Raw genomic sequence first — 15,945 nt, 5'->3', positions numbered from 1 at the left:
AAGTTTTTCTTCCCATGTTATCCGAAAAATAAAGAAGGTAACTTTTGTAAGGGTTTGACTAGGCCTCAACAAAAACGGAACCAAAGATCCGAAGCGGAACCGAACCGAAATATCTGAAACCGGAATCTAACCGAAACTCTCAAATACCCAAATGGTTTATATATTTCTATATCCGAAACAATAGAATCGAATTGGAACCAAAACGAGAATGGAACGGATACTCGAATATATAAAAATATTAATTATATATACATATAACATAACTAAATATATATATATATATATAATTTAAAAATCTATTAAAAGTATCAAAAATATTTTAAGAAAACTTACTATTATAAAATATCCGAACTACCCGAAAGTATCCAGATATTTCTATGTGAAATATCCAAAGTAATCCGAAATATTTGAGATTTTTATCTAAATCATCCTAATTATTCGATATTTACCCAAACTACCCGATATTTAACTTGAGTTACCCGAACTACCTGAAATAACTGAACCAAAACCAAATGAGAGCTTATTTTTCCGGCTATTTTCCGGTTCATAGTGTACTACTCGAACCGAACCTGAGCCGAAAATATGTGAGGTGGTAAATAAATTCTTTAGTCCCCTATCGGACTATCCGATATCCAAAATATTCAAATCGAACTGATACCCGAAATGCCTAGACCTAGGTTTGACTACCAAGAACTTATTGTTGTATTTTTGGAATAGTATTTAATTTTGAGTACTGGTCAAGAATCATAAAGTAACAGCCAATAGAATTTTACGTGACAGTCAATGGTTAAATTTAATTACGGATGGGCACATTAACTATCCAAACTCCTATATATTCATTTTCTCTCAAGTCCAACTCTTCAGACAGCGTTTCATTATCACTTCCGACAAAACTCTTTATACTTTTCTGCGCTTCCTTTCCGCCGACCTCCTCCATGGCTCCGATTGCTGTCGGCGATGTTGTACCTGAAGGATCTATCTCCTTCTTCGACGAGAACGATCAGCTCCAGACTGTCTCCGTTCACTCCCTCGCCGCCGGTAAGAAGGTCATCCTCTTCGGTGTCCCTGGTGCTTTCACCCCCACCTGCAGGTAAACTCCTCCACACACTACGTAATAGATCTGGGAGACTTATTCGATTTTGAGATCTTGTCTCTGAGATTAGGGTTTTCAGATCTATGAGTTGTGTATGTCAGTGGAGATCTGGGTTTTGATTCTAAGCTGATGAATCTTGTTGACTTGTGTTTTGTTTTTCCTGGATTAGCATGAAGCATGTGCCTGGATTCATTGAGAAAGCAGAGGAGCTTAAGTCAAAGGGCGTTGACGAGATCATTTGCTTTAGTGGTGAGTGTTGATAAAATAGTGTGTGTATTCTTATCATATTCAAAAGTATATGATGTTTGGTCTGATTGTAACGATAACATCATTTTGCATTGATTTGTTTGCAGTTAATGATCCGTTTGTGATGAAGGCATGGGGGAAGACGTACCCGGAGAACAAGCATGTGAAGTTTGTGGCAGACGGTTCAGGAGAATACACGAAGCTTCTTGGACTCGAGCTCGACCTCAAGGACAAGGGTCTTGGTGTTAGGTCAAGGAGATTTGCTCTGTTGATTGATAACCTCAAGGTCACTGTTGCCAACGTTGAATCTGGCGGCGAGTTCACAATTTCCAGCGCCGATGATATCCTCAAGGCTCTCTAAGAAACTCTTTATCGTTTGTGTGTATGAAGAACCGCTGCATGTGATAGTAGTAAAGAGTGTATCTCTGGCCTGATTTCTGACGATAAATTAGGAATAATAATAAAGCGGTTTAAGTTGCTTATTTAATATTTAAACTATTGGCTCTTCTTGTTGTCGAATTTATGAATGAAGTTTTGAGTAATTCATAAATTTGAAGGATACATACCAAATATTTGCATTCTGGTCGAGACTATATGAGATGGACATGTACTTTAAACTTACCTACAAGTTAGGCTACCCGAGATTTGTGATAGAATGGTTGGTATCATGCTTTTTATTACTTGGCAGTCTACTTGTCCGTAATACTCGCCAAGTAAAGAATAGTTGGTGTCATGCTCTGCATCTGCATTAGAGAAGTCATGTGTTTTGTGTTATTGTGTTTTACATTCCCTTCACTCGCTGAAACTCCTAAAAATTCACATAAATATTCTTCCCAAAATTGCATTCACAATATTTTACAAAACCAACTTTGAAGGAGAAAAGCTAAAATCTATGGAACTGTGTTCTTAAAACTGCAAAAAGAAAAAAAAAATAATAAAAACCCAAAAGACTATTGCATTTCTTCACCTTACAAAAATAATGGATATTTGTTTTGACAAAAAAGTAATAAATAAAGTTCTAAAATCCTTGAAATCACCCACAGATAAATATATTCCCACTTATCTGGTATCTGGCTTAATAATAGAGTACTAGATCTCGATCCGCGCAACCGCGCAGATTTTTGTTTTCATTTATTTTTATATAAATATTTTGTTTTGAATTCTAAATTAGTATATATTATAATATATGTGTCTATCAATTTTTAAAACATAATAAGTTTACGGCATATTTTTTTTATTGAATAAATTATTTTAAACTTTCACATGTATTTGTATCTTCTTCTATATATATATATATATTTTCGGATTATTATTTCATTATTAAAATCGTAACTATATATATAAAAATTAGTAAAATATTGTTTTATTGTCATACTCAAAGATATTGTAACATTTCACAAATTTAGAAAGTTTTTTAAAAATTAAACTTCACTTCATAGATTTATATTATCAAGTAAATAATTAAACATTTTATTGATAGCCCAATAAATCCAATGGATCATCTATTGTTTAAATCCAGTTATTGATAGTCCAATAAAATTTTTTGGTAGGTCCAAAATTTAAATGATAAGATTAGAGATTAAATGTTACATGATTTTTTAAGAATAAGTCCATTAGATCCATTTTTTAAAAAATCACACATGAATCAAGGCCGGTTGTCACTTCTGTTTTAATATATAAGATTGGTCCATGTTGTTTTTTTTTTTTTTTTTTATTGGTTTATGGAAAGATTATAAAAGTACTTAGCTCTGTAGACGCAAAATGCGGATTCGGAAGAATCCTCCGGCTCTGTTTTGAAATCAAAGCTAAATCCGAGGTCTCGTCTTCTCGTTTTCCCAGGATTTGTAATTTTATCCCATGCAATTCCTTCCAGGTCAGATTATGTTTCTCCTTATCAGAAGACCACCGCCGTTACCTTCTTATCACGACATACAGCAATATATAGGCAATGCACTAAGGAATAACATCAACTCGAATCAATGGAAAGAGTCACGAAAATCAAAGACAACTAAAAAAAAGGAAGCATGTCACAATGTTTGGAAAATATTATAGGAGATGAAACAAATCGTTCTCATTATTCCCATTAAGTAAACGTTCTCTCTTTTATTTCTTTCTTCCACTCTCACAAACCCACCAAATAAGACACTTATGACTGAGGTAACTGACCCAAACTTCTTAAGCTTTGACGCCAAGTCTTGTCTTGAGCTCATCTGCAACTGCATCGATGAACTCCTCTGTGTTCAAGTAAGTGTCCCTTGAGAGCCTGAAAAAAAAAAGAAAACAAATCATAAATCATTTGAAGCAACCTTGGTGAGAAACGTGGAATGAACAAGTCTTTGTGACTTACTTCGAGCCGTGAATGATGAGTGCAAGATCTTTTGTCATTTTTCCAGACTCCACAGTACCCACACAAGCAGCTTCAAGCTTCTCGGTAAATTCCAAGAGTTTTGAGTTGTCATCTAACTTAGCCCTGTTCAAACAGCAGATATTTTCATTCGTTTTATATATAATCATCATCTTCCTTTAGAAGCATGAAGGATGCTTTTCTCGTTACCTGTGTGCAAGTCCACGAGTCCAAGCAAAGATGGAGGCTATGCTGTTTGTGCTGGTCTCCCCACCTTTCTGGTGTACCCTGTAGTGACGAGTTACCGTTCCATGAGCTGCTTCAGCTTCAATCGTCTTTCCATCCGGGCAGACCTAACACAACCGTGGTAAGAGCACAAACTTAGAATCAGCAACTCAAAGGGAACATGTGTCATGTTATTTACCAGAACAGATGTCATCAATCCAAGTGACCCGAATCCTACACATTTTAAGAAATTATTAGCTAACAAGTAACCTAACAAAATTTTATGTGAATACCAAAAAAATTACAGCTCAAGGCATGTTCAATTATCAGCATCACACAAACCTTGTGCCAGGAAATCACTTTGGACATCACCATCATAGTTTTTGCATGCCCACACATAGCCTCCCTCACTCTTCAGAGCGTAAGCCACCATATCATCAATGAGACGGTGTTCATACCTGACCAGTTCGATCATTTAGATCCTCCTCGATCAAAGCCAACATACACAAGACAAGGATGAAAAAAAAAGTAATCGACTCACCATATTCCAGCAGCCTCATACTTTGATTTCCAGCTGGCTTCATATACTTCCTGGAAGATGTCTTTGAATCTTCATAGTAAAGCACAAATGCAACCAACATCAAATATGGATATGGATAGAGCAAAAAGTATATATGGTAAAAAATAACGGAAACGAACTTTCACATACCTGCCATCGTATTTCTTAAGAATGGTGTTCTTTGTGCTGAGATAAAGTGGCCACTTTTTCTCATAAGCAGTGTTCATCGATGCCTCAGCAAAAGCACGGATGGACTGTATTTTAAAGGAAACATAAATATATAACGATGTTAAAAAAAAACAAAACATAAATATAAAATTAGATCTTTAGAGGACAATCTCCAAAAGAACAAGTTTGACTGTAGTTGGAAGAGAGTGTAAAGTGTTAGTATACCTCATCAGTGTTGTACATGGCCATAGCAACACCGCCTTCACCGGTAAATGTGAACACTTCAGTTTCAGTTTTCCCATCTTTTCCCTCTGAAAATCAAAGACATTACAGAATTTATCAGAACCAATGAATATGAAAGAAAAAACAGAATGATATTTTCAAAATTATACAGTACCATCCCAAATGAGAGGTAGTAAGTTTTACCAAAAGTCATAGTCAGTTTTCCTGGACCCTTGATAACAGCATCAGTGGCACGGTACTGATCACCAAAAGCATGCCTTCCAATGCAGATGGGCTTCGTCCAGCCTGGAGAAAACAAGACACATTCTCAGAACCCTTTGGCAATATAATTGCTAATGTGCAACTAGGCCATTATCAATAATTTACCTGGGACAAGCTTGGGAACATTTTTGCAGATAATTGGTTCTCTAAAAACAGTTCCTGCGAGGAACAAACGAAGTGTAAGGCAACGGAGAATGATACTGGACAGGGTAAACATACAACTTTGAATTTCTTACCATTCAGAATATTCCTGATGGTTCCATTTGGACTTCTCCACATCTGCTTCAAGCCAAATTCAGTGACACGGCCTTCATCTGCGGTGGAGAAGATCAATAATTAGTAAAACGAAACTCAACAGCTAAACAAATATATTTGTTAAAGCAGACCTGGAGTGATGGTGGCACACTTGATTGCAACATTATACCTAAAACGAAATTACAAGCATCAAAGATTAATAAATATTCCACACAGTATAGCAGAGATTCAACATAAGGTAGAGTAAGAAACACATACTTCTTAGTGGCTTCAGCGCTTTCGATAGTAACTTTGTCATCGGTAGTATCACGGTGAGGAAGGCCAAGGTCGAAGTACTTGATATCCAACTCCACGAAAGGGGTAATAAGCTGAAAAACATTTAAGCAAACGAAATTAAAAAAAAAATAAATGCGAAAATAAAATGAAGGCGTGGGTAGAGAGAGCTCTTGTACCTTATCCTTGATGGACTTCCAGATAACTCGGGTCATTTCATCACCTAATTATTACACAAGACCAAGGAGAAGAATAAAGTGTGTGTGTGAGTAAAAGATACAAAACGTTTTTAATCAAAGGACTAAGCAACTAGCACAAGAAGCGTCAACAAGTCAACAGCTAAATTAAATAAAAGAAAAAAAAAACAATAGCTGAAAAATCAGCATTCTTTGATATTACGAAGAGACAGAGCAATGAACACACCGGTCTAATTTTCTGAGAGTGTTCGAAACAAACATCGAAGCTATTTCTCGATGTCGATCAAATAGTTCAGCAATATAAAAATCTCCTGACACTGAAACGTAAGGCACGTTCGAAACAAACACAAAAACCAAATCTAGCATGGAAGTAAAAACTAGTTTACACATGCTTGTACTCTAGCTAGCAGATCAGAACGAAAGAACGGAACTTCGATAAAAACGAGGCAAGTGAAATGTAATACGTTTTTTTTTCATTTTCGCATCGAAAAGATCTGAACTAAGAAAATCTAGAGAGAGAGAGGGAGAGAGAGATCTCATCTCACCATCCATCTCGACGATGGGATTTGCAACCTTGATCTTCTCAAAGGCCATGGTTTTTCGTTAGATATACGGATCCAGACGACCGGATTGGACGTTCTAATCTTCGGCGATCTACAAACGAGAGAAGTGGTTCCGGCGGGAGACAGAGATGGTCGATGGTGGTGAGTGGAGTAGGTGAAAAAGGGTGTGCAGGGGGAGAGGGAGGTTCTATTTATGCTTCTCTTTTTTAGGATTTTGGAAATTTATTTTTGGACCCCATTAATTATTACTTTATTCCAGTTTTGTCCCCTCTTTCATTTCTTCGATCTACTGCCCACTTGTTCTAGAATGGAAGGAGGGGAGTGTGATGTGGATACGAAATTGTGCATTTAGGAATGTATTTCTCCTGAATTTTTTCGGTAGAATATGTTTAATCACAATATCAAATTATATTATTACAATAATGTTGGATTTTAAAACAAATATGTTCATTTTACTTCTGCAAAACTAATTTTGAAAAGATTTTATATAAAAATCTATCGCAAAACGAAACAACTAACCATCAACGCAGAACGAAAAAAACAAAACAAAAGATGAGACTGAGCCGTTCACCCACGTCGTCACTTCCTGTTTTTGGACTACATCGCCCACTTCCTCTCATTCGAACCACATTGCCCATTCCTAGGGCTTGGATCACATCGCCCATTTCTTCTCTCTCAGTGATCTTCACCCGCTCGGAGCATGTTGCATACTTCCTCTCCTTTGGAACACGTCACCCATTCCTCGAACTTGGAGCATCTCGCAAACTTCTCCATGATTAGAGCACGTCACCAAATTCTCAGAAAAATCAAATCACATATTATGAGTATTTAAATGTTATGTTTTTTTTTTGGAATGAATGTTTAATTGTATTCATCAAAAGCTCTGTTTTACGAGTGCAACGATGGTGATAAAATTTTAATATTTACAGAAACTCATTTCTTAAACACATGTGTTTTACCAAAGACGAAGTATCCCCTCGTACTTCTTCTCTCGAGAGTTCACCAGTAGAGAGAGGCGATTGTGAATGTTCTTGTCAGCTGTCTTGTGGATCGAGGAAAGCGAGGAAAGGGGGGGAAAGCGAGGAAAGGGGGGGGGGGTCTCCATGGTTATGCATATTCCTTTCCATCTAGACAGAGTGAATTGTGATATGAAATGCATAGCGTATAAGGAAAAACCGTTGGCAGTCCAATTCGTTTTTTGCAAGTTCCTAGACAGTATTCAATCAATCAGAGGTGTGGTGGTGTCCAAACATGCCTTTCGTGAGATTACTCCGATTTTTTCCAGAGAATCGCACTGGAAGAACATATGATTTGTTGACTCTGCACCATTGTTACAAAGACAACGTGTTGAACAAGTATTTTTATCCCACAGTACCTTACGATCATATATTCATGTTTTAAATACTACTATTCATGTTTCTAAACAATATAATAGTTAAAATTCTGTATTTTTGTCATCAGAATAAACAGACTCGATTAAGACTCTGCTAACCAAACATGGGACTCTGTGTCAATGTAAACAATTTGAGACGGTTAGATACGAGCACCACGTGCAAGGCTATTCACCTTTTTGTTTTGAGTCTGGGTACATGTGTGATCATGAATGTTATGAAACTCTCCTTCATCTATTGTATTTCTTCGAGGTAGGATGCAAAAGTTGTCATTCTTCTAGTTCCAAAACCATCTTCACCAGTTGCGAATAATCTGGCGCAAATGTTACGTGAAATTATCGTAGATTTCGCATACATTCCATTGGCCATATATATAAAGGCTTCATATTTCGTGTGAAGTGCAGATATACTATTTCTTATGTTTCTGGCCTCCATCAATCCATCAAAACATTCAAGTGTACTATACCAACCATGACCAGAAAAAATTCTTTATTTTTCAAGACCCATTTGTAAAACACCATCTCCCTATTCTCATACGTTCATCTTGGATATCTCCCAAACTCACATGCGAACCATTTTGTACTTGTTGTAATTGGCCTAGTTCCATAGTGTAACTTTTGTTTCTGCTAATCTTAGAGTATCTTTAGGATCTTTGTCAATAACATAAAAAATCTTGTTGTTTTGTCCTTTGCAAATATACAATATGATCCAAGCATATTAAGCATCCTCTATGTATGATGAAATCTTCCAAAACAAATAATCCATGTTTGCAAAGACTGATCTCATAGGAAACATATCTAGTGATGTCGGAATTCTTGATAAATACATGAATCGCTGGAGGGCATTCAAATATAACATGGTTTATAGATTCTTCTTCCGCACCACATCTCTCACAGCTAGTGTCACATTGAATCCCACGATTCAACAAAATTTTCCTCACCGATAAACATCCTGCAATAATCTGGTAGAGAAAATGTTTCAACTTGTGTCAAAGCAATATTAAAATTAGGTCTCACATTTTAATTAAATCTTAATACAAATTATTTGATAAAATAAAAATTGATTAAAACACTCAAATAATTTATAAAAATTAACTATTTGAAGGTTAAATGCTAAAATATTTTTATTAATATAAAATAACTTAATTAACAGATTATAGTGTATTTGTATTTTTTTATTTGAAACACATTCGTTTAGACAAAACAAATTTTCATTTAAAATTTAAAACTGTATATAAATATATAAGATGTTAAATCAATAAATTTACAATAAATAAATTTAATAATAAAAGTTTTATATATCAAAATTATTTTAAATAAATTCATATATATATAACAGTTCATTACAGGAATTCTTAATCCAGGTTAAAAAAATAAAATGAAATAGTATTTAATATATACGTTTTATATTTAATATACTTATGAAGCAATAAAATTATATTTTTATTTCTTTTTATTAAATTATATTTTGTTAAAAAAATTTCCTACTTGTTTTCCTTACATATCTATATTATTATTTGCGAAGTGATTTTTCGAATCCGATCTTTCACGTTAAAAGTTCGAGTGGTTAATATCGTTTATACCATTAATGAATAAAATATATAAATTACCTATAAAATAAAAAAGAATTTAAATTATTTTGATTAGACAAGTGATTAAAACTAATAATTATTATTATTATTATCCAAAATCCAAATATATATATTTTAAAATAAAAAGATAATATATACTATGTTGTTATCTGGAAATATATTTAATAATTGTTTTAAAAAAAGAAAACACATATAACTAAATATTAATGAAGTAAAATTCTTAATTTTATATAATTGAAAAGAGAATATATTGAATGATGTTAAAGATTGACCTATTAATAATAAATATAGTGTACAAAGAAATTTTCAAAAAAATATACGTAAAAATGTTCAAATGAAAATATAAATAATAATTGGTTGAAAAAAGAAAACATATATAATAATGTATTATTATAGTCTTTTAGTTAGTAAATAATGTATTAATAAGTAATTACAAAATGTTCATGTCTGCATCTATGGGTGAAACACCTAGTTAACACATGTATAAACAACAAAAAAACTATTTATATGTTAACATTTTTTTAATTTTGAAACTTATGTTAACGTGTTTTTCTAATATGTTTAACATCTAACCGAAAAAGCTTAATGAGAATCAAATTTACGGGGAAAAGATATAAAATAATGGATAAAATAAACACATTAAAGTAAAAGAAAAGATAAAGTGCAAAAGATGTTGTGGGGTTTGCAATTGGCAACCGACTCAAAATGCTTTTTCAGCTTCTTTACATAGTTTTAATCTCTTTTTGTCTTTCTTACAGTTCCATCGTTGATCGATCGAATTCAAACCCTTATATTACGCTTCTCTTTCTTATATAACTCTCTTTACAATCCCAACTCTCCTTCTCCTTTGCTCTCTCAACTCGCAAGTTCTATATATGTTCACATTTATCTCTTTAATATATTTCTTTATCATTAGCTTCTAGCCAGGAAGTAGATATGGCTCCTGTTTCAATGCCTCCTGGTTTCCGGTTTCATCCAACAGACGAAGAGCTTGTCATCTACTACCTCAAACGAAAGATTAATGGCCGGACGATCGAATTAGAAATAATTCCCGAGATTGATCTCTACAAATGCGAGCCCTGGGATTTACCCGGTATTTATCTCTCTTTCCCCTTATTAATTTATTATTGTTCTCTTAAGATGCAAATCATTGTTATCATCGGGATCAAGAAAAATACCAATTAAAAGTCTACATCGTTTATACATGGACATGTTTTGTATCTCATTCTAAAAAGGAATATTTGAGGCAATATAGCATAGCAAAAGGAAAAAAAAAAACTCTGTCTCGTTGCTTTTCATATATATCATTAATCATCTAATTGATAATTATTGCAAGATCGGTTTTTTGGACTTCAAAATAACTTCATTTTATAAAAACTACATAGTGTGATTGTGTGAACATATCTATTGATAAGAATAGCCCTAGGATCAGAAGAGACATTTCGTGTACGTTATTTTCAAAGATATATATATATATATATATATATATATATATGTTTTTTTCTCTTCCAACACTAGTTTCTAGTTTTTAAAAAATGTTTACGTGTAAGTGGGGTCCCCCGCCACATTTTCACAATATCTTTATTGAAGACCAGGATGAGTGTTTCTCTCTAGAAACACCAAGTTATGTATTTCCAGACACGCATCGAACTTGAAGGCTTTATTAACTAAAAATAATAAACAATGCCTACTTTATAGTTCATAAAAAAAAAAACAATGCCAACTTTATATTGGACCCACCCTTAGACCCAATGGGTTTCTTAGTTTTTAAAAAAAAAAAAAAAAAAAAATTAAAAAGCAAACTAATCGCGGGCCGTCACGAGTTAGTGGGGCCCGCGAACAGTGTAAGAAACTCACTAAGATCCGTTCTTAATTAGTAGTTTTTGTAACCGATCCTTAGGAGTTTTGTGGGGAGCCACGCACTAAAAAAACCCAGTAAGAATTCCTGATAATCATGTTCTTACATTTATTCTTTAAGAGGATTGTAATAAAACCGAGAGATGCGGTGGATAGTGAGACAAATTCGGAAGACCGAGTCAAAAAGGTAAGAAGATACAAAAAAAGGAAAAAAAAGTAACACAATTACGATTTGGCATGTGCTTTAGGGTTTCGGAAGCTTCTCATTCACCCTCAACTTTTGTTTTATAAAAAAGTGTTCTCCTTTTGTCTTTTATTTAATCTTTTTGATTCTCATATTAAGAACCTATTCAAAGTAATTGTTGAATAGACCTAATTCATATGTTCTCTTAATATGATTTGTAAAATTTGCAGGGAAGTCCTTGCTCCCAAGTAAAGACCTAGAATGGTTTTTCTTCAGTCCCCGAGACCGGAAATATCCCAATGGATCCAGAACTAACCGGGCGACAAAAGCAGGTTACTGGAAAGCCACAGGAAAAGATCGTAAAGTTACTTCCCATTTGCGGACTGTCGGAACAAAGAAAACGCTAGTTTATTATCGAGGACGAGCGCCTCACGGCTCTCGTACCGATTGGGTCATGCATGAGTACCGTCTTGAAGAGCAAGAATGCGACTCCAAGTCCGGCATACAGGTAGATAACAAAACATCATAAAGATGATATTCTCTTACAATTTTATTGATTTATTATAATTTAAATGAATGCATAAACATTTCAGGATGCGTATGCACTTTGTCGAGTATTCAAGAAGAGTGCTTTAGCCAACAAGTTAGAAGAACAACATCATGGCATGAAGAGGAAGAAAGCAACGACTAATAGTGAACAATCTACTTCTAGTACTTGTTTGTATTCTGATGGAATGTATGAAAACCTAGAAAACTCGGGATATCCGGTCTCACCCGATCACGGATTAACTCAACTGGGTAACATTTCTTCGTCCGATATGGAAACGATAGAGAACAAATGGAGTCATTTTATGTCGCATGACACGTCTTTTAACTTCCCAGCACAGTCACAGTTTTGTTCTCAATATGGAACAATCACATATCCTCCCTCGAAGGTAACAAGATCATTTACTTATATTATCTTAAAGAATGTAAAATCTAACGTAAATTTTAATTCGTTTCAAACTAATCTTTAATTGATCTAATTCTCTGCACAAAATAGGCCGAGATAGCGTTCGAGTGTGGAAGACTAAAAAATCGTATGTTGCCGCCAGCGCCACCACTCCACGTTGAAGATCTCGCACATAGCGAACATTTGGGAACCAATGTAGCTAATGACACGGATCAAATGTTGAGCAAGATCATAGCATTAGCTCAAGCTTCTCACGAGCCACACAACAGTCTAGGCTCATGGGAATTTGCTTCTGCTTCCGGAAACTTTCAGGGAGACGTTTGCTATCCCGGAGAAAAAGCCTCAGGTTCATGGGTAGAGGCGAACATGAAGGCTGTTGATATGCAAGCGCATGATGGGAGGTTTAAGGAAGAGAGAATTGTCGAGAACTTGAGATGGGTAGGAGTATCAAACAAGGAACTAGAAAAGGTAGTGGTGCTCATAGGTATTCTAATACTTGCAAAATACTTTATACATAATATATATTTTTCCTTTTTTCTAACTTATTAATTCTTGAATAAAACTCATAATAAAAACATGATAGAGTGCGTTATCTAAATTTAATCTTGTACTCCAATTTCCAGAGCTTCATTGAAGAACACTCCACAGTAGTTCCTATAGAAGATATTTGGAGTTATCGTAAGGATAGTCATGAACATCAAGGTAACTTCTGCTCATCAAATATGTTCCGCATTTGACTTTTGCTGTTTTGAGTTAGTCTCGTCTGGCTTGGGACCATAGCAAGTTAATTTAGTTCCTCGTCCTAGAACCAGACTTGCCTCGTAACTTTGAGTTGCATTTTCCGTGGAAAGCTTCTCTTATAGCTGTAGAGCTCCATGCAGTAGGTATAGCTATTGAATTTGTCTTACTAATAATTTTTATATTTGTTTAATTGGAGATGGTGAGGGAGTTAACAACAATGGAGATGTGGATGATGTTTACACACTTGAGTTCTCCGAAAACGAACTCAACGCCAATAATTCGGACAAGATAAACAACAATGATCATGACGCAACGAGTTCACCTCGTTTTGAGATGGTTAACAAAGTTGAGGTTAGCCATGGATTGTCTGTTACAACTCGTCAGGTAACCAATACATGCTTTCAACAGATTGTACCATCTCAAACCGTAATTGTTTACATAAATCCAACGGGTACCGTAAACTGTGGACATGAGAAGAAACTAACAGAGGAGGTTCATGTCGTTAAGCAGATTAATCCGCGAATTGACAGCTTTGTCTCCAAAATTCTTGGACCGTGGAGAAGATTTGCGTATTTATTGGTTTCGTTCATATCCTCTTATTAATATACTGTGCTAATCAAGGAGGTAACTCCAATGAAAACCAACGCAGTGAAGGAGATTGTAACGATCGGGGAAAAATACTAATTACGAAATGCTGTAGTGAGAAAAATATTTGGAAGAAGAAGAAGGAGAAAAACATAGTTGATGAAAAAGTTTTCAGCGTTCAAGATAGTTTTATGTTGAAGAAATTGGGGCTTTCTGTTGCTGTTAGCTGTTTCAACCATATGTCTTATATTTAATGTGAAGTTCAATATGGATTTGCACTTTTTTTATTGTACTACGGACTATATGTGTTTAGGAGGGCTTTCCTCTCCTTTGCTTTCTTTTTTACTTTTTCATTTTTCTACACCTGTCTGAAATCTACGTATTATGTGCTACTTTACATCATGTGATGTAGTTTTTCTTCCTTCGTTAGTAACCAATATGACCTCTCGGTAATCAACCTTTTAAAATTTGATTTTTATGTGAACATACATTGGAATATATATCGACTTTATCCATACTAGAAGATCCTCAGATAACCACAGAATAAACCACACTAATTTATTATGATGAACCTCCAAATGAAGCTGAGAATTTCAGGGAGACGCTTCATTGAGGTGCTTCATAACCTGTGAGGTTAATTGGGTTGATAACCCGAAAGATCTGAACTATTAATTTGAAATGACTGAGTCAAATATGCGAGCACTTTTCTTAAAAAATATTTTGATCCTATTCCGAATCTTGAATTACAAAACTTTTTTTTGTAGGATAAGATAATCAAACTCTCACTCTTGTTATGAACTAAGATACGATATCAAAAAATAGTTTTTTTGTTCTCCTTTGTTATTGTCCACAACTCCTTAGATATAGAGAGCTAAGGGTTACATTGGTTAATGCCAACAGTTGCAATAATTAGCCAAAGAGTTGTAATAGTTTTTTTTTAACGTCTGTGAATAATCATAACCAACAATGTTCGGGAACAAAAAGATAGAGATAGAAAAACTTGCAACACTCGCAAGGCATGAGAGGAAAACAACATCATTTTTAAGGGAAAGAATACACTAGTTGTTTCCATTTGATTCTCTGAGAAGACGATCATGTAGCCACACCGGCCCTCCAAACGCCAAATATGACTGATAACGACCACCCCACAATACACTTTTTGGCTATGTCTCTGGCAATTGAATTATTTCTCATACCCTCTACCACAAACATTACATTACTGAAGCCAGTTCTGAGCAGTGTTACTTGTTGGAGAAGTGATCCATATCTCGGCCAATGCAACGGATTATTAATAGCCTCAATTACCTCCCTGTAATCTTATGCTAGGATCACATGCTCCACCCCAAGGTCTCTGTTGCTCTGAAGAGTCCAGATCACACATTTTAGTTCTGCTATGAATCGATTCGGTGAGCGAATGGTTGCATCTCTAGCATGATGACAAACCATCCCATTCAAATCCCTAGATATCCACGCTATGTCACTATGTAAGAAAGCGTTCCTCCAATTTGCATGGATATTGCATTTATTGATTGAACCATTCACATGCGTTGTTCATGTTTCAGTAAGACTCCTTGTACAGCCGGGGGCCCTTTGTTGTGTCTCAGACTTATTCAGCCTAAACCATAACTCCGTTTCTTCCAGTGCTTCTTTCACTAGTCGGTCAATTGAATCTTGTGAGTTCGCATACAAGATGCCATTCCGATTCTTCCAAATCAGCCATAATAGCCAAGGTATAGCTCTTCTCTTGCTTAACTCAGACCATCATGACTCTAGGAGATCCAACAATATTCCAATATTCTCCTCTAAAGTCATAGAGAAGTTAAGTAATTGCTCTGGGACAGCAGCTTTCCTCCATACTTCTTGTGCCATAGGACAACGAAACATGACGTGGTTAATTGTTTCATCTCCTGCTTGGCATAATCTGCATATACTCGCTACATTCATACTCCGCGTATTCAGGCGATCTGCAACTGCCAGCGCCCCAGAGAGAGCCCGCCAAAGAAACATTTTAATTTTTGAAAGGGTCTGAATCTTCCAAATTCGTGACTTAAGACCATTGGTAGCAACATCATTCCAGTTAGATTGTTGGGTTTCGGTGACTGTATGATTTGCTACCAACCAGTACCCACTCTTTACCGTGTAGGATCCATGTCTTGTGAAGGCCCATATTTGTCTGTCTGGTGTTCTTCCAGTAGCATCAGAATTCTAGCCACTTCA

At 35.2% G+C, this 15,945-nt stretch overlaps 2 protein-coding genes and 1 pseudogene across 2 annotated transcripts; 2 read left to right on the top strand and 1 right to left on the bottom strand.

The window, feature by feature from the left end:
- Positions 1–761: 761 nt before the first annotated feature.
- On the top strand, positions 762–1,826 carry LOC106441213 (peroxiredoxin-2B). Its single transcript, XM_013883037.3, has 3 exons — positions 762–1,090; positions 1,263–1,342; positions 1,447–1,826. Exons 1-3 carry the CDS (start codon positions 804–806, stop codon positions 1,698–1,700), a joined length of 621 nt encoding a protein of 206 aa, XP_013738491.2. The 5' UTR covers positions 762–803; the 3' UTR covers positions 1,701–1,826.
- Positions 1,827–3,293: 1,467 nt separating this feature from the next.
- LOC106381331 (cytosolic isocitrate dehydrogenase [NADP]) lies at positions 3,294–6,659 on the bottom strand. The gene is made up of 15 exons (XM_013821233.3): positions 6,410–6,659; positions 5,847–5,890; positions 5,653–5,762; positions 5,526–5,563; positions 5,376–5,453; positions 5,245–5,298; positions 5,062–5,163; positions 4,861–4,946; positions 4,618–4,721; positions 4,450–4,518; positions 4,251–4,366; positions 4,108–4,142; positions 3,894–4,036; positions 3,687–3,809; positions 3,294–3,602 (listed from the first exon to the last, which is right to left on the bottom strand). Exons 1-15 carry the CDS (start codon positions 6,456–6,458, stop codon positions 3,515–3,517), a joined length of 1,239 nt encoding a protein of 412 aa, XP_013676687.2. The 5' UTR covers positions 6,459–6,659; the 3' UTR covers positions 3,294–3,514.
- Positions 6,660–9,775: 3,116 nt separating this feature from the next.
- LOC106441214 lies at positions 9,776–14,226 on the top strand (annotated as a pseudogene).
- The last annotated feature ends 1,719 nt before the right edge of the window (positions 14,227–15,945 follow it).

Source organism: Brassica napus, chromosome C2 (genome assembly GCF_020379485.1).
Source record: "Brassica napus cultivar Da-Ae chromosome C2, Da-Ae, whole genome shotgun sequence".
NCBI lineage: Eukaryota > Viridiplantae > Streptophyta > Magnoliopsida > Brassicales > Brassicaceae > Brassica > Brassica napus.
Note: the sequence above shows the minus strand (reverse complement) of the source record. Positions and strands in the feature narration are given on the sequence as shown.

Coding starts and splice junctions, on each gene's coding strand:
- LOC106441213 (XM_013883037.3), top strand. CDS start 804: ATGGGCACATTAACTATCCAAACTCCTATATATTCATTTTCTCTCAAG. Junction 1,091..1,262: donor GCTTTCACCCCCACCTGCAG/GTAAACTCCTCC, acceptor TTCCTGGATTAG/CATGAAGCATGTGCCTGGAT. Junction 1,343..1,446: donor CGAGATCATTTGCTTTAGTG/GTGAGTGTTGAT, acceptor ATTTGTTTGCAG/TTAATGATCCGTTTGTGATG.
- LOC106381331 (XM_013821233.3), bottom strand. CDS start 6,458: ATGGCCTTTGAGAAGATCAAGGTTGCAAATCCCATCGTCGAGATGGAT. Junction 5,299..5,375: donor CATCAGGAATATTCTGAATG/GTAAGAAATTCA, acceptor TGTTCCTCGCAG/GAACTGTTTTTAGAGAACCA. Junction 4,143..4,250: donor AAGTGATTTCCTGGCACAAG/GTTTGTGTGATG, acceptor TAAAATGTGTAG/GATTCGGGTCACTTGGATTG.